General features: G+C 41.1%; 1 protein-coding gene across 2 annotated transcripts; it reads right to left on the bottom strand.

Annotated features, from left to right (window-relative positions):
• Positions 1–4,858: 4,858 nt before the first annotated feature.
• Positions 4,859–19,191, bottom strand: asxl2 (ASXL transcriptional regulator 2). 2 transcript variants are annotated; one of them, XM_070841852.1, is made up of 12 exons: positions 19,051–19,191; positions 17,622–17,704; positions 16,425–16,533; positions 15,987–16,128; positions 14,637–14,755; positions 13,401–13,521; positions 13,036–13,095; positions 11,984–12,144; positions 11,564–11,660; positions 11,337–11,442; positions 9,817–10,543; positions 4,859–9,404 (listed from the first exon to the last, which is right to left on the bottom strand). In XM_070841852.1, the coding sequence occupies exons 1-12, from the start codon at positions 19,105–19,107 to the stop codon at positions 7,566–7,568; spliced, it is 3,621 nt and encodes a 1,206-aa protein (XP_070697953.1). In that variant the 5' UTR covers positions 19,108–19,191; the 3' UTR covers positions 4,859–7,565. The 2 variants fall into 2 exon arrangements, with proteins under 2 accessions (XP_070697953.1, XP_070697954.1); XM_070841853.1 differs by having other exon boundaries at positions 19,042–19,080.
• Between the last annotated feature and the right edge of the window lie 264 nt (positions 19,192–19,455).

Below are 19,455 nucleotides of genomic sequence, written 5' to 3'. Positions count from 1 at the left end.
CCGTTATAGGGAGTTTTTTTTGAGTGGTTCACATAATATTTCCTTGATTTGAAAGGCTCTTTTTTTCACCTAATTCGCTTTCTGAATGTCTCAAATATTTTGAGATGAGACACGCGGATATTGAAAACCAGGGATAAATTCTAACGTCTTAAATTTAAAGGGCCTATCTTGGCTCAGGTGAACAGCCACCACCAATGTGGATGCTCTGTAACTAAAAAATGTGACTTGGATTCAAACAAATAGTTCAACATTTTGAGAAATGCGTTTATTAGCTTTCTTGCCATGAATTAGAGTCTGTACAAGAGTCTGTACAATACAAAGCAACCTGTTAGCTTAGCATAAATGTGGAAATGGGAAAGCTGGTGGCCTGGCTGGCAACAGGCACCACCACAGCTCACTAATTATTAACATCTTATATCTCATTTATCAAATCTGCACAAAAAACTAAAATGTAAGAAAAATGTAAGAAGTAACAAAACCTGTGGTTGTACGGGGGGGGGTCAAACTAGTCCTTTAGTTGACAATCTGCATTTAGCTTTAAAATCAGCTACAAAAAGACAGAAATAATATGAAACATCATGAGGGCGCAGGTGTAAGATGCTGTGTGGAGGAACAAAAAGGACACCCATCTTTGATTCAACGTCAGTGTTGGCTCTGTTGTGTGTGTTCAAAAAGGATTCATTGTTGGTGTCCGTTTTTTTTTTGCTTCTACATCGACAGTCCTCCCTTTGAAACGATACGGGGTTTCCTTATTTCATTCATACCTTTATTCTACTTTTTTGCAAAAAGTATCATCGGAGCTTTTAATATTAGTACAATAGCACAAGTCAATCACTCACTTCAATCACAATAATATTGCCCTGCGTTGTTTAATAGTAGTATCAGTATATGTGTGTTGTACATTTGGAAAATAGTACTGTATCATATGTTTTTAGACTTCACACCACAGACACACTATAGCTTTTACCACATTAGACATCACTGTAGCATTGTTTTCCTGATTTTATGAAGATTTGAAAAGCATTTACCTGTAGCTGGCTGAATGTCAAACAAAGCGAAGCCCTCAATGTCGACCCTGTGAAGAGAGACGGTATTGAAAGAATTAGTGTGAGTGTCTTTTGGCTTGATGTCACCATTACTAGAAAGATAAGTAGTCCTTGCTGACAAAATGTAGTTGACTTTTAAATAAGTAATTAACACCTCTCCTCTCCTCCCCCCCTTCTCCATCAAGGACTTCATTAACTCTCAATTTGTGCTTTTGTTTCTCCTCCCTCTCTGCCTTTAGAGATATTGGTGAGCTGGCTGGGGAGCGCTCCAGCGCCCGTGGTCTGAGCAAATGATAATTCTCCATGACATCCCGCTCAGCAGTGACTTCATCCTGTGGGCTAATGACACCGACTGAGCTGAAAAGGAACCACTTAATGATGACAGACACAGAGCACGTTACAGCTGGCCAATGAGTGACAAGAGCTGGGTGCCCCGGACAGTCTCCGACCCCCCAGTTGGTCCGGCGGGGGGGGGGACCGAATGCTCCAACCACGTCTGGATGACATGCATGCTCGCAGGGTGAGTTAGCTTACTTGTGAGAGGGGGGTGAGGGGGGTCAGCTGACCAGCAGAGCGTGAGCGAGGATGCTGAGGTTCTGCTACCTTCTAAAGACAGAGAGGATTTCTCTATTTTTTTGCAGCAAGCTTTGTTTTAGAGACACTCTTCTCACTGTGATCTCCACTGTTATGACAGAGGCTCTTTCCAGTCACTAACTCACCACGCTGGCTTGTGTTATTGCTGGATACGGGCACCAGCAAGTGTCTTTAAAAGGAACCTGTCCACTGAAATGTGGTGGTATCTAACTGTTTTGGTCATTTTATAAATAAAAATGCCAAACATTTGCTGGTTGTGACTTCCCAAATGTGAATGCTTTTCTGTGTCATATCACCTTGGACTGTAGGAAGGCCTTCCTCCCCACGATTTACTGACATCTTATAGACAAAACAGTTAATGGAAGATTAATCGATAATGAAAATAACTGTTAGCTGCTCAAACTGACATCTTTAAATGTTTTGTTATTTCCGGCCAACAATCCAAACCTCCCAAAAAATTGAATTTACAATGCTATGAAAAAGAGAAAAGCAGAAAATCCTCATTCTTGAGAGGCTGAAACCAGAGAATGTTTGGCATGTTTGCTTGAGAAATGACTGCGATGATTCATCGCTTATCAAAACAGTTTTTTGTTGAGTGACTGATTGATTAATTGACTAATTGTCTCAGCTATGATAGCCAGCAGACATAGCTGCAAGATAGCACTAAACCACTTTGTGCTCGATAAAACAGCAATTTTAATGCTCTAAAACAGTCTTGTGGCCCGTTCCAGCTCAGTGGGCACATCATGACAATAACTCAGCCAGCATTAAGGGTTCACTTGGGCCATGATCGCACTTGGTCAGCCTAATTATACATTAAATGGGGTCCTTATGGGGCAACACACACAGTATTTGTGCATTTCCAGGGATGATACATCAGAGAGGCTGCTGTACTTTGGTGTAAAGGGTAGAAAACATTTGCTATGCAGTGGGAGACCCAACAGACACATGTCAGCAAAACAACACAATGGTTCATTGTAAATATTCAGCCTGTGAAGTAACTGCAGAAATTCATGAGTAGGCAACTCAGGCCTTGCACTGGCAGGGAATCCTCAGAAAAATATAAGCAGTGCATGACAGCGAATGGCAGTTTAATACATGAGTGGATGATCTCATGTATGATAAGGAAACAGAGGCAAGCTCTTAATAATTCATATTAACAGAATAAATTCTCAGACCAGAACCAGTGTGATAAGGGTCTGAATTCAAGGGATTTTTTTTAAAAGGCATTCAGTCATGTGCACAAAAATAATCAGAAGCTCTAATTTAATTTGCTGTCAGCCTTTTTTTGATACAGTAAGACTGTGTGGTCATCATTACAGGCCCGTAAAGGTGCATTTTACTGTAACCGCACCTTCAGCTTCGAGGTAATGACAACATCCTTTGACGCGAGTCAACATCAGGACTCGGTTACTGCAGTACCTCCCTTCCGCTGATATCATTCACTTCTCGGCTTCTACAAGCCTCATTTCTCCCGGTGAGGAATCCTGCAACACTCAAAATGTACTTCTGAAGCGAGGGCAGAGCACAAACGCAGCCATATTGCTGATTTAACTGCATATTTACCTTATTTCCGCAATGGCAATGGTGTGTCGTGATGCCCATAAAATTTTGGGATAAGAAACAATGGCAATCCTGCATCTTTGTCAATTCTCACTGGTGTCTCAACAGCCGAGTGAGAGGCAAAGCAGGGAAGTGGCCTTTATCGGAGGAAAATCACGCAGGTTGCGTTTAGAGCATCACCATCATCATCATCATCATCATCATCATCATCGGCAGCAGCAGCAGCAGCAGCAGCATCAGATGGGGAGGATAAGTGGTCCAGGGTGAATAAGGAGAGGATATTTCGTCCGTGATTCACAGCCGCACTCTCACCTTTGACGAATCCACGCGTGTGTCCGCCGACGTTACAGCAGTCCGAGCGATGAGAGACGGCTCGGACGATCCATCATCACGATTCAAGCTCCTCTCCCGTTTCATCCGACCTCAGTCCTTCGAGCTGCGGTTGTAGCCGCACATAGAGACGTACAAGCGCCCCGCTCGGCGCGGCATCATCAGCGACCCAGCGGCAGAGGACGGCAGAGCAGAGCGCGACCAGGCGCGGAGATGCCATGCGCGACCACCTACTATACTTTACGCATGTGCGCACGCACGATGGTTAAAGGCGCACTACTACTATTGCTGCTTTCACGCTGAATTATGATCCTCATAATCGAGTGGAGATGAGACAAGACGCATGGATTGAATTTTAGTTTAAAGGGATACTCCGGTTATTTCGCACAACACTTCCATAAAGTTAGGGAGCTAAAAAGAGACAGATTTTTTTTAAAACAAGAACACAATCTAAGCAGCAGAGGCAAAGACATCCTGATTTTGTGAGGCAAGATCCAAAAATATTGGATCCTACATTTCCCATAATGCAAGGCATCTGTGTGGGTGTGTTTTCCCCATTCTGTATTCACATTTCAAATTCTTCTGTTAGGACATTCTCAATGTGACTTAACATAGAATCACAGGACTGTCCCAGATTATGTAATGAGGTACAGACTTAGTCACCATCAGTATCTTTTTCAACATAAAGAACTGATGGTGGCCCATTTGGCACAGCAGACGGCCCTAAATATAACAATGCCCATGAGCCTCTGCTTCTGTTGCCATGGAGAAGGATCCAGTCAAATGTATGAATCAGTGGTGGCAAATTCATAATGCTTTGTTTGTTGCAGTTGTGGACAAAACACGGCGCCGTATTCGCTCAATTCACCTGAAACTGACCCAGAATCCAATAGTAAATGAATTCAAGCTGCAGACTGTATTACTAGTTTTCTGAACGATGTGATCTTTAGCTTTCCATTAGCAGCGCATGCAACAAATTTTTAAGCTCTGCGATTGGTCCTTGACAAAATACATCTTAGGATCTCATTGAATTCTTCCCCATCCTTTTTATGTACACAGGCACATGCAGCTTTGACTTTTTGAAATCAAAGAAACAGCTATATTCCAATGCAGTTTATTTTACCGATGATTTAACCTTGAAAATATGATGTCGATCCAGGCTGAAGTGCTCCGACTGAGACAGGAAACGTTGTCTTTGTGATAAATGTTAGGGAGCTTTACTTCCACAACCAGGGGTATTACTCACCATGTCGAATAAACTGGACTCCAAGTGGCCCTCGCACCGCTCTGTGGGAGATAAGAACGTAAAAACACACACAAAATGCTTCTCTTTTCATTATTTATTCATAATAGTCTATAACCTTTGATAAAATACACTTTGTTTACAAGTGCTGATTACTATATTACATTCACCCGGAGTTTAAATGGAGACAAAATGACACAGTCATATTAAACAAATTTACTTTGTGATAAACGTGATATTTTTAAATGGTGGTGATTGCCCATTACACTTTCCCTAAAAACTGAACTTCTCTTCTGAATGCACACACAACAGGTAACTTCAGTGACTGAGGGAAATGCTGCCTGACTCATGTTTCAGTCGGTATTAACGAAGATTTAAGCTGCCTTTTGGGTTAATTGAATGTTGCTGTTGATTGTTGTGCAGTGCAATCCAGTCCTCAACTCTACACAAGCCATTACAGCGTCCTAACATCACATTCAACCTAATGGGGAATAACGGGGAATAAATAAATACATTTGTGCTAACAGAATCAAATACTCAAACACCAATTTTAGTGAAATGGCTACACTAAACGTGTGGAAACCACTCCCGATTCTAGCTTTACAATCTTAAAAACCAATTTTCCACAAGACATAATCCGTCATTTAATAACAAATACATTTAAAAAACGGACTTGAATTTATCCACTGACTTAAAAGTGTTGCTTTAAAAACAGATCTTTTTGTTTTCATTAGGTAATGACAAATGTTGACAGCTATAAAGGATACACGTATTAGACAACACCTCTATGGAAAAATATAGACCAACGGATCCATTGAAAAAACCTGGGCCATACAGAATATCGATACCTGGGCAATTTGAATTATAAAAAGTTAGTTTCTGTACGGTGGTCTGTCCAGTCTGAACAAAATTATAGGAAAAAACGGACAGCCAATATATTATTATAGTAAATACCCTGTTGATTTTCAAAAACAATTAGCAAATAGATTTTTTTTTATATTAAAATATATTAATTAAAATATATTACTTTGATTAACTAGACATTAAAAACAAGTTCAGATTATTTTGTTTTCTTTAAGGTGACTTTGGCATATTACCTTGGAAATAATTGCTATAAAACAGGCCTACTTTGCACCTCCAGGAGATTTCAAAATACAGTTGATGCTTCTTGATTTGCAATCAGCACGAACGCCTTAAAACCCAGCAGAGGTAACTCTTCAAACTGACCTTTTTGCATGTTAATGTAGTAAAGTAAGCATTTATACTGTGCTAACATCATCGTAATGCAGCTTGTAACATCACAGTGTTCACACCACAAATGTGCTGGTTTATCTCTGCACATCACACACATACGTTATTGTACATTATATAAACATGATACAGTATTTTTTTGTGCTTACGATACTTTATGCCACACTTAAATGGAGGATAAATGTCTGGAAAAAGGCCATTTTTAAAGTGAAGTGTTACACTCGCCTGTTCATAGGTGTCATATTGTACCTCCAAGTGAACACTGAAGCACACTATGCTGAATCAGTCTAAGTTAAAGCATTTAGCGTTTTAGCATAATTTACTGTTCTTCTCTATTTTCTTTCCGCGGTAAAAATAATTATGTAATAAACAGCTGGATATGCTCAAGCAAGGTGTGCCGCACGAATAAAATGAAAATAAATTTCTACATCTAGGCATATACCGTAAATGAGTAAATATTTACAGTGAAAAAGCAAAATTATCTTCATTTTCTCCCCTTGCCTTGAGTGTTTTTTTTAAAACTGTTTGCCACTGCTGGTCTATCTGTACAGACATACAAACATGAGAAAAATCACCCCACAGGAGACAATATCTACAAACTGGCTTTTGGGGAGAAAATGCAGGTTTACACAGTGAGAAATGACTCTAGACCTTGACCTGGAATGGAGAAGATCTCAAATTGCCTAAAAGGAACATTTAGGCATTGTTTTATATATAAAGGATTACTTCTTTTTGCCTATGTATCAATGTAAGTGCTTGTACACAGTTACTACCATACATTTTTTTAAAAACTTTTTAAGTGCTTTGCTCTGTAACTGTTAATCAAATAATTATGTGATGTGCAATCCTCACGAAGTATCATTCAAATTCCTTTTATATTATCTTTCTAAAACTATACATGTTCTCTCAAGTTCTTAAATCTGAGTGTGTTCAGTAATAAATGTACAGTTTTTATACAAAATAGTTACTGTAAGTTGCACTTCCCTGCCATGCGTGCATAAATGCCAAATAGGAGGTACTCTACAACCAATGATTATCATTAGCGCCCTTTTTTTTGCCTGTAACCATAACTGATTAGGCCCAATAATAAAAAGTGTCAGTCTAAAACACAACAACAGTCATTATGCTCTAAAAAAATAGCAACATTCATTTTTCCCTCCTTTTTTAAAAACTACACACACATATATATATATATATGTATATATGTATATATATATATATATATTTAAAAAAATATATCACACCAATCCTAGCCGAGTGCAAACATTGCCAGATTTTATACATCTGGCAGACTACTGATTTGATTGAAAACTGATTGACATTTCCACTAAAAATTGCACAAAACAACTTTTCAAAGATGTTGGTGAAACAAAAGACCATCCAGTGTAAATCTTTGCCTTTTCAACAGCGACCGCGTGCTGGTTGCGAGTGTGCCTCACCCCGGCTTTGATTTTGTGTCAATTCTGAATGACTGCTTTGTGCCTTGTTTCAATACAAAACACGAACCGCGATATCCTCTAATCATTATTAATTTCATATCATCGTACAACTAAACACGACACGCACAGTTTGGAGGGGCCGATGCAGTCATCATGGCAAAAGGCTCCACATCCTTTGCACATGATCATGGCCTTCAGTCGGCAGTAGCACTTAGACTGCACGTCCTCCATGTTGGAGCCCTCGATGAACGACTGTTCAGGTGAGGGCTCGCCCTGGTTGCTGTGGTCTAACGAGTGACCGGCGGGTATGGTGGTGACAGTCACTGAGAAAGACATGACGCTCCCGTGGACGCCGCCGCCGTCGGCCTCTGATGAGGCTATGGTAGAGCAGGTGCCCGCGGTGCTGTGGTTCAAAGTGTGAGGTACAGACATGCTGATAGTGCCGCCGTAGCACGGTGCTGCCATGGGCTCCTGATTATCGAGTGTTCTCTGGGTCTGAAAGGCAGGCGACCGCTGGTGACTGGGGTCCTCTTGGGTAAGATATGGCTCGGAGTTTCCTTGATTACTATTGCAGAGTTCGAGGTGCCTTCGGTGCGACTGAGAAAAAGGGCTGGTGTCTTTGGCTGTTGCACCAGTGCTGTTGTTATCAGCACCAGCTGCACTATCCTCTGATCCAGGCTCAGTCTTTACATTAGAGCAATGCTGAACGCTCCGTGCTTGACCAAACTTGGTTATTGAGTATCCTTGCTGCTCTGTTTTAACCCCAGAAACAGAAGAGAAAACTTTCCTGGCTGGTTCTTCTTCCTTAGCCACCTCCTCTCCTTCTGTGCTTTCCCTTTTTAAACTGAACACAGAAGTGTTTGGGATGGCAGACTGGTGCAGCCTCTTGCTCTCCGGTCCTCTGCCGTACGTGGACACATTGAGCAGGTAATGTCCTGTCATGGCAGGCCTGGGCATCCTCTTGCGACTAAGAAATCCTACTGAAATCCTGGTTTGGTTCTGATGCTCTTCTGCATGCACCAGCTGATGGGTTTTGTACGGAGGGTGCTGAGGCCCCATACCACCATAAGGCTGGCTCTGCTGGTCTTTCCTCTGCATTAGAGCCTGTGGGATCTGCTCCTCAGCCTCCTTATCAGGGAGTTCCCTTGGATACCTTGTGTATTCTAAGAAAACTCCTGCTTGTCCTGCTGTATTGAACTGATGGGACATCTGCTTATCAGCCCTGTACTCAGTAGAGAGTGATGTCTTCCCTTTACTACCAGAGGGTACATTTGACATCTTCACTTCCACTTTGGATAGCGGTTTTGGGAGGATCTGCTCCAACGGAACCTCTTTGCCCTGCAGAAGCTGAGTGACAAGTGGGTTGTTTGCAGGAATACAGGAGCTGGTCCTGGTTGATGATCCAGCAAGTGATGGGTTGTCCTGTCCTTTCAGAGCGTGCACAGATGAAGGATTGGGATGCGCTGGTGTGTTTGAACTCTTCTGAACGCTATGAGATGCTGCACTGACAATACCAGCTGAATGACCTTTATGTGTTTCGCCAATTTTGCTTGAGTAAGATGGTTGAGACCAATTTGGGCTTAGCTGAGCAAAGGAGTCCAGTGGACAAGGAAGAGGTGTAGTGGTCTGACTGCTGATGATGCCGGAGGCTGGTAACCTGCTGGGCGCCTGTGGGGACGTTGGGCTGGGAACGGGCGATTGTTGTGTCTGCTCACCACTGCCTCCCCCTGGCCCTGGGCCTGGCACCGCTCCCTTCGATGCAGATGATACTGCGGCAGCCGCTGCTCGCTGTGCTCTTGCGAGCTGAGCTTTGGCTTTGATGTCAGCCAAAGTGCGAGCACCAGTACGGCCTGGGCTGCTAAGCGGGGCTGGGAGGGGAGTCCTGGGTGACACTTGGCTGGGTGACCCAGGAACGGAAAGAATTCGTGACACTGGAATCTGCATCACAAGAAAAAAGGGTTGTTAGAGAATGATTTCAATATATGCATACATAAGTAAATGAAAAACATCCATATCACAATTCAACTTAAAGCACAACATAGCTACATACACTGTATTTGTCAGGTTACAGCTACAAAACCCTGTAAAAGTAGCTAATTTAGGAATTTGTTTGGTTGTTTGGAACATAACGAGCATAATGATCAGTGACTTCTAAGGACATTTTGATCATTTTTGCCCTGACTCTTGGTTGTCATCGAACTGCTGTGAATGACTACAGCAGTCATCCTCTTCAAAGAAGCAAGCTACAAACCTGTCAGAGCCACCTTTTAAGTCTACAAGTGGTGAGTTTTTGACACCCAAAAGATAAGACAGATCAGAGGAGACTTTGACTTCACAAACACTTTCCTACCTTAAGCGGTGGAACCCTCTGATTTGTTGTTGACGTTGGTGTAGCAGGGCTGGGTACGGACGATGCTGGAGGAGATACGGAGGAGACTGAAGATGACACTGAAGAAACTGAGGACATACGGGGCCTTTTCTCTGGTGTCAATTCAACCCCCATCTCACTGAGAGATTTCCTTTTCAGCGGCTCTGAGGGGCCACTGGGCTCAGGGATGACCTCTTCGCTCTCCTCAACGGGCTTAACCACAGACGCTGGCTGATCCTCTTTTAACTCTGAACTAGCCTTTGGTGGATGGCTCTTTTTCACAGGCGACTCTGGGAGCTCAGATTTCTCCTCCTTCACATCATCCTTACACTCCTTTTCAGGCAGTGAACCAACCACGGCCCGTTCAGTCTGCCTCTCAACCTCAGGTGTTGGTGTCACTGCAGGTGTTGGCCCAGACTGTGCTGTTGTGTTCAACTTTCGATCCTCAGCATACTGTGACCGCCGTGTCTTCATGGGTTCTGTGGTGAAGACTAGCTCTTTCTGAGCTTTCAGGGGCTCCAGTTTTGGCTTTATGTCTTTCACAGCGGTAGCAGCAGCATCAATCTGGCTGCTGTCCTTGGTGCCCTTGGGATCCTCTGATTCTAGAGCGGCAGGTTCTGTCTGATGAGGGGGGGACTGGGGCCTGGCAGACTCCTGATTCAGATCAGCCTTTGTCAGCTCTTTGGATTCCTCAAAGCTGAGCCCAGAACTACCCAGAGAGAGGGAAGGAGGAGGTAGAACGACAGGCAAAGAAATAAACACATAAATCAAATGTTTTCTTTCATAAAAAGGAACACGGGGATTTACAAAACACTGAGCTTTTAAAGGTATCGTTAGGAGTACACACAAATTGGGCTTTGAGCTTCACAATGATTCAAGACATACTAAAAACAACATTTTAGGTGCTAGTATTGTTATAGATCACAGAAAATGACATTATGGTTTAGTTTTTGTTTTTTAAATAAAACAGATTCCCTATGTTGTTGCTGAATTTTCACTAAGTTGTGTATTGTTGTAAATGAATATAACACATTCTACAGGACTTGAAATACTTGAAATACTTACACTAAAGTGAGCATAAAGTGAACAAGTCCATTATAATTCTAACAATAATATGGTTATATATTTCCAAGAAGACATTTTATCACGTACTGATTTACTCCAGTGATGTGAGAGAGAAATGAGGATGGTGTTTAGATCCTATTTGGAATCTAATTCACCTCAAATAATCCTTTCATACACCCCATCGTTTAATAACAATGAATGTCTTAAATTAGATATCCAATCATGTTGATGGCATAAAAAAAAGAAATCCTTAGGAAAAGTAAGACTGTCGTTCTGCTGTTTGTAGGTCCTATAGTTAGAGGGCTTTTAATTTGGAAGGAACTGTCTAGTAGCATTTAAAAATATATATAAAAATATAAAATTCAACTTCTCCAAAGCTGGATTATATTAGTGAGTCAGGAAATAATCAAAATTCTCAATCATAAAGGAGAACCTACTTTTCACCATAATAGCTTTCAAAGAAGGCTTCCTTCCAGTGCTCAACTTTCTTTTCCTTCTCGATTTCTTGGCGCATTCGTAGCTGCAACTCAGGAGTGAATTCCCCTGTAAAGGACAGAGCAATTGTAAGCATTGTTCTGTGTATTCTTACTGAACCTTGGTGACTAAACTGTCTTTGAATGTCAGGTGAGTGCTGTTATTATCAGCTGGAAACGGTTGCACTGACCCTCAGCCAGCCTCTCCTTCCAAGACTGTGCTGCCGATGTGAAGAACTCATTGTTTAAGGCAGAACTAGTGACCTTCAGAAGGCCGTCCATGCAAGCCTGGGGAGAGGAGGCACAATGTTATGACTAACATCATCGCAGCTGCCGTCACTGTATTAGTACATCGACTTATGCTTCCCACATGTAGTGTACAGTTAAATGTACAGAAACAGTGGATATGAACGAATGCTAAACAGCTGGTAGCTGTGTGTAAAATGATTTCTACATTTTCACAGTATTTCTAAACTATTTTGTGAGATAGTTTAAAACATTTTGCAACAAGTAACAGAACAGAAATGTCTTGCAATAATATAACACTCACTACATTTAGTGCTAAGTAATGCGACATAAGCATAAAAAAGTATGTATGATCTTAGAGCCACCTGCCGGTCAACTTCTGGCAGAAGTTTGAGCAGCCTCTGTTGGCAGTCTGGGGGCAGGACAGAGAAGGTGTGTTTGTTGATGATTGCCCGCAGGTTGGTGTTAACTAAAATGGAGTCTGGAGTTTCCACATCTATTTGACACTTGGTACGTTTCAGCTGCCCTGCAATACAAAACAGGAAGCAGATGTAAGCTGAGTCACAAACGTGGCGTTCCTGCAACTGACATCTTGAGTAATTCACTCTCACATGTAGTCATAGAATTGTCACTTGTAACACGATGTCTTGGAATAATAACTTTCACCTAGACTCAAGTAGGGAGGCAGATATATCCAGTTTGCATCCAGTTGTCTGGTAATTTCTACCTATTTTAATGGTTATGGTTGGTGTTATTCAACAACCTTTTACTGTCAGCAAATCCCATGGAAAGATCAAAACCAACAATGCCTTTGTCTGTCTCTCAACACTTTCCAGCGTCCCCACCCTACCTAAAACATCAGGCACTTTTAGAAGCTAATGAAGGCTAAATCATTTTCTAAAACTGGGCACCATAGATTTTACTAAATGCTACTTTAACAGGAGTAAATAGTGCATTTGTTGGGGACTGTTTTAAGCTGTGGATTGACACATTGGTGCTTCCCCCGTGCTGTTTGCACTCGCTGCCTGTCTCCACCCTTAGCAGCGGCAACTGTTTCTTTTTGTTTGAGTTGACTACACAAGACAGCCTGAGGAAGGCCAGGGTTCACTGCTGCATCTCGTTTTTAGCAGTTTCAAGGAGACTACATTTAGCATTAACAGAAAATGACTTTCTTTTTCATGATTTCAATGTGCACGCAGCACCAGCCTATTGAATTACCATAGTTTTACAATCCTTTTCCATATATTGGCATGTATGAAAGAACCCAAAATGAACACGGACTATGGGCTGTTTAATTGCTAAAAGTGAATTATATAAGGCTTTGGCAGGCAATAGTTGACAATAGGACACATTTTTTGTTGTTTTTTTTCCCAATTTCCAAACAACTAGATTAAATTAAAGTAGAGGTGTAACGTACCTGCACTAAGGCGACCTGACCTCTGGGAAACCTTCCTTGGGACGACTGGGTGGCATAAGTCTGTTTGGACAGAGGGAAATGAGTGGAAGGAGCACAGAGAAATTGCAGATCTAACAGTTTCCACACTGATGCTACATGAGTCATGTTAGGATGATGATAATATAATGCCTTTTGTTGTCTAGTTATTAAAAATGATCTTCAAAATAGTGTGTAATACCATGAAATGAACATTAGTAAAACATCCAAAGTGACTGAGTATCACATCTAATTTCTGTGACCTGGATGTACATCTATTGTGCGAGGCCAGTGTGCAATTATTACATTTATTTTCTATTGTATTTGACAATATAATAGCTGCCACCTACCAGTCTTTGTAGTAATGTTGTCAGCCATATCTTTGATGGTTTTCAGAAGCAGTCTGGGACTAGAGGCGGTTGGCATTCCCCCCTGTCTGCGCTGGTTTCTCTGTTGCTGCTGCTTCAAGGCCTGGAAATGTGCAAAAATAAGGAAGAAACAAATAGCCAGCAGTATGAGAAAAAGAGAGTGTGAACGTTTGTAATGTGTGTTTCCCTGCAACTACTCCCCTGGGGCCACTTGCCTGGTTAAATAACAGCTAAATAACAGTGCGGCAATGAAACATAGGTTGCATAACACAAGCATAAATCATCTCTCTGTTATAAATCTGTCAAGAAGTCTGATCACCTCACAAAGACAATGTCAACAGATTAAAAAAACAACTCAAGATAGTCAACCGAGTGCCTTTCTTTTTGTTTAAGCTTATTGAAATGAAAAGGAAATCAGAGAAGAAAAATACACAATACGTCTCTTCAGCACTAATATTTTAGCCAAATCGCCATCTTCCAGTGTTTCCTACGTCCTATAAATGAATACAAATTGGTTTTACAGAGCTGAAAATTCCACACCCGCACAGATGGAGTGAATTACAATCTGTGCAATCAAGTGAAATCTAATTAAATGGAACACAAAAAGCACAAAGCAGCCAATAGGAAAATGTTGAGCGGGTGCATTTTGAGCACATTAATACTGTAAAACCAGCTATAGGCATTTTTCCCAGATGCCTCATTGTTTTTAAATAATCAGCACAAGATGTGAAACAGACAGGGAATGGAAGGATAATTGGTGCTTGCTGCCAGCATAGGTTATGTCCATGTTTACTGAAAACGTGTCAGTTTAGATAGAAAAGTGTTTCGACATGGATTAGAGGTGCAAAAAATACAAAATGTCACAAACAATAATAAATACAAACATCCAATGGATTGACTTTAGTTGTTGAGGGACATATCAAATTCAGATTAGTGCTGTTTTCTGATTTAAGAGCAGGAGTCTTTGAAAAATCTACACTTGATATATACATTGATGCAACAAAAACTACATGAAAGCATAACTATATTAACAAGAACCAACCTGTTTGTAGCAGAGCGGGAAAACAGAGATTTATAAGGGTGTATGTGAGTATGAGGGTGTGGCAGGAACTCTGAAATGTGTGTTTGCACAAACAGCGACCATAGTTACTCTAACTAAGTTGCTTTTATGAATGCAATGAACAATTAAAAAACAGAAAATACGGAACCCACCAGTACCTGTTTCAAAGCTTTCTTGCTGTGTTTCTGCGAGGGAGAGATGAGTTTACTGGTGGGGACAGAGGGCGACGAGCATCGAGGCTGCGGAGAGGACGGCTGTGACTGCAGCTTGGAGGGAACTATGAAATACAAAAGCACAAAACAGATGTTACAAAATACACTTCCTGAGGGTGGTGTTCAGTCTTGATCACATCGTGCTTTTGTTTGGATGAAACTGAAACCAATACCATGCACAAAGAAGCGGATTACATTACCCTGCTAAAATATCATATTACTTAAAAAGGGCTGAACATCTCAATAGGAGGATTGTTCACTACAACCATTCTGTTGTGTACAACACCTTTTCTACAATCTGTAGCAGTTCCACTTGTTTCTTTTTCGATGCCACGTAATTTGCATTTGCACTTTCTGACTCTTTGTATTGATTAGATCAAAAATAAAACAAGTCCTCCCACTCAGATGAAAACCAAGATTATTTGCTTGGCAGTTTCTAACTTGTGCATAATGAGGAAGTGGTCACGGGTCATACTGAGAAAATACCGTTTCCTGTTTTAACAGTCACTTAAAATATTGAAGTGGCAGAGAGAAATAATGAGAGTCAGTGAGAGCAGAGCCTGAGGAAAACAAAATAATTGGCACTTGAAGAAAAGCTCATTCTCCAAAGTTGCTCCACAATCAGGCACAATCAGGTGTGCAATTCAAAATAAAGCAATGATGTGACACCGCAGACACACCAACAAACAAAAACTGCTATAATGTGACCGTCATGTTCTGCCTGCAGCTTCTCTGCTGACAAATAACGGAAAACAAGTAACCGAAGAATTTATGGACACAGTGACGTTTGTTTAAATATAAAACCCACCTTGTGCTATCATCATGTTTGATGCTCAGTGTATTCCAGGAATTATTTTGTAATGAGATTTATGTTTGTGGTGAAGCCACCTTTCTCTTTACTTGCCTCTTCTACTGTGAGTTCAGCTGGTTTCCTGTCTTTCTGCAATGACTTTTAACAACGGCTGAGAAGGGGCGTGAACTCTCTCAGTCATAACAGAGCAAGGTAGCCAACCAGCAAAAATCTGCTAATGCACAGAACTCCAGTCCTTATGAATGGAGAACAAGGTGTTGTTCTCTTCTATTGATTTTACTTGAATAATTGCTGAACAGCAGTGGCATTAAATAAGGTGCTAGAATTTATCTTAATGTAATCAAAAGAGGGTGATTAGTTATTCCTGGATCACCCAAAAAAGATTTCAGAGATGACAGCTTGTACAACCTACTTTAAGAAGTGACTTTGCGGGATGTAGTGATGTACGAACGATTAATAACGATCCTGTATGCGGTGCACAGTACCTCTTCGCATCCACCTTCCTCTCCTGTCCTCTTGAGTCATGGCACTGCTGTTGTTTTCTGTGCTTTGGGAGTCAGAAAGATTGTCACTGCTCTCATCAGAGCCCTCCTCAGAAAGCTCCTTCGCCACATCTGAGACGTCCTTCTATATAAAAAATGTACAAGGAGTATATTACCTTTATGTTGTAGGTACAGACAAGAAGAGCCAAGCAAAATGCGCACAGAATTCATCCAAAGCATTCAAAGTGTAAAAATATTCATCTTTGATTATAATGCCATGATGCTATCCAGATTTATGTTTCCCTGTCCCTTAAGTAGGCTGACAAATGGTTGCAATTATCGAAAGTAATGACTCTGGGTAATCTTTTGCGTAATAGTAGCCCATTCACGATTTTAGGCTACACAGGGACAGTAGTGACAGCTGCTTTGTCTCTTACTAACCTTTAATGTGTAGACCCCCATTCTGCCTGGAACTTTGTAGAAGATCCCCTCCTCACCACGAGAGTTTGTGTGCAGCATTGCATTCAGACATGCCAGCGGCGAGGTCCCACTGAATCATGGGAGAAAAACACAAAGTACACATCTGTTCCCCAATAAATCAGACAGCTGGGAGAAAGACACAAGTGGGGTGAAGGCTGGTCTGGTATCTGGGGAGAAATTGCTATCATGCATTAAGAGGACATGTTCAGCTCAGATTCATATCAATAAAGTTGTGAGGCAATTTACTAAATGTTTTATACAGAATAAGTTGCATAAAACTGGTTCAAGACTAATCCAATCATTGTAAAGAACAGATATTCTCAGATTAAACTGTTCCGATATAACTATGTCTGTTGCATAAAAATCAGTTTTCGTTTAATGAAACCTTTTCAAAACAACAAGTTAATTAAGAGTGCATGATTATGCCTTAGTGGTAACGCCAGAGATGTGTCCAGAGGTACAAAGGGAAGCAAAAATGTATTTTTGTCAACTTATAATTGTGTCATTTCACAATGTAATATAGAATATATTACTTAAAGTGCATTAAGCAGATGCTTAGTAATAAAAAAATACATTGATATTGAGAAAAAAATGCAACATCCGTTAATCATTTAGAAAATTGAACTAGATAGTATTACAAATATTGGTGGCTAATATCTGCCAGATAATTTATCTCATTAAATTAGCAACCGCACTAAAGTCTTTGCATTAGCATCTATGCTTTATTTTGTTGGAACGCCAAGTAAATTTCCACACTGAAACATAGAATTATGTTTTTATGCGACAGGTGGCTAAAGACGGCTATAGCAAGTCTAAGTAAAATAGGAGTGTGAGTCTAACACTGCGTCTGGACATGTAATTGTTAATAACATGCAAAAGGTAAAACCAAACAAAGTGGCGTTGCAGTGAGTTTGTTAAGATAACGGGTGGGGGCTAGCTTTTTTCTTACCTTCTGGATGAGAACAGTGACAATGAAACAGAAAGAAATGAAACAATTATTGATTGAGTAAAATAATCATTACTAGGTGAACAAGAAAAAGGAAAGTACGTGGTATGAGGAATCAATAACAGGGGGAGAAAGCTGTGGCGCTCTCTCTTGTGAAAATGTCTCCTATCTGTCGGGCACTGACTTTAGTTAAATAAAGTAAAAATACTTACCTTATTTCCTTAAGCCTCTCTCTTTGGATCACCTGCAAGATCTCTTTATGGCTCATAGGTGTGTTGGGGTATTTCTCCAAAACCTGCAACAATAAAACACCATTAACAAAAAGAGAATCATACTATTATACAAGTCAGTCTAAGTGAGAGTGGTTGTCACACAGCATGATGTCGTCTCAAGGCTAGTTCACGTACATTTCACATACTGAAGCTTTCTAACATGCATCCACAAAGCCTCAATTCCTTTGGCCATGTAAGTACAGGATATGTTACCCAGAATAATCAAGACCACAAATCTTTCACAAACACTGTGGCTTTTTTTTTTTTGCTGCTATGACGCTGGTCAGCTCTCTGCTCCAAATGCACATCTACAATCACTGCTGATTATAAATAACAGGTGGTTAACTACTAAGTTATAATTTTCATGTATGGCTACGATGCTAGCAAACACTGCCATATGTTGTGGCATGAACAGGGAGAGCAGCAAGATCTTTGTAATGAAATATTACCACTGGCTAACAGTAAAACATCTCAGTACAGTAACATCAGACACTTTCACTCCACCATAAAAAAAACAAAAAAAAAACATGTGGTGTTGGGTTGCTTTCATTTTGCTTTTTAGTGAGGACTGCACGCAAAAAACAAGCTGCTGCAGTTTGATCATCGTGTCAGTAAAACAGGACTTTATGGAAACTAATATTATGATAATTTATGGAGTTATCAACGTAATGCGAGCAAACTAGTAACTGTAACTGACCTGATATATCACTGGACAGTGGATCTCCATACTAATAATAATATCGTACTTTAATTATGAAACAGTTGCTGTGAGTTTAGATATTTTTTAAATCATTAGCATGCTAGGCTAGGCAGCTAGCTACTATGCTAGCAACATTCATTACTGTACTCTGCTGCTACATCGCCAAACGCTGGCTCGCAACAGAGATGGCGATCTTCTGTGGAGTTGGGGTAACGTAGGGGAAGCTGGTTTATTATGAATATTACACGTGTTGCTGTGTTTTACTTGCAACTGATGTCAAACAAAGTTGTTGACGAACTGAGTCGCGTTAGCAGGAGCTAGCGTGCTAGCCCGGCTAGCGCGCAGCACTGACGTGATTACTTCACGGCTACTTTATTCGACTTCAAACGGTGACAGACGCGTCTACCCGCACCGTCTAGACACAGCGCACAGCCGGGCGGTGAAAACATGTTTGGGTGCACACGGCTGACATTCATTTCAGCGGTGACAGATGCGCAAAGCTAGACGGCTAGTGACAGCGGTCCTCCTAATGTCAACACGGGCCTTGCGCGGTGTACGCAACATTTCGTCTTCTCCAGCAGGTCATGAACTCATAAACACAGTTGTACAAGTGGGAGCGTTCAAGGAAAACAACCACAACAAACGGCAGAAAAGAAACACCTAGAATACCGTTTTAGCGGCTTCCGCCCACGTCCTCCCCTTCTTTTTCTTCTGTCTCTCCCTCATTGTTGGTGTCTTGTTGCAGAGTAGTGTTGAATTTGTCTGTCTCAGTTGAAATGTTGCTTTAGTTACCGCGTAAGATCCACTCGGTCTGCCATGTTGGACTTACTGTAAAGGGTCATGTGACTCCCAGGGAAACGTCATCTTACTGTATATCACTGTCATTTCAAATTCCTCAAGTTTCCCACATTTATTCGTGTGGCTGTCAGCTGCAATTATGTGCAGGATCACAGGGAGACCGCAGCTTTTTTGGAGAATACAGCAGAGAAGCTCAAGATCATTTCAGTCTGTTTATTGTCATGTGTAAGCAAATGGAATTTGCACGATTCCACAACTATGAAAATAAGGCAGCTA

The sequence above is a fragment of the Pempheris klunzingeri genome, chromosome 13 (genome assembly GCF_042242105.1).
Source record: "Pempheris klunzingeri isolate RE-2024b chromosome 13, fPemKlu1.hap1, whole genome shotgun sequence".
NCBI lineage: Eukaryota > Metazoa > Chordata > Actinopteri > Acropomatiformes > Pempheridae > Pempheris > Pempheris klunzingeri.
The sequence above is the reverse complement of the archived record's forward strand: the minus strand, read 5'-3'. Positions and strand labels throughout refer to the sequence as shown.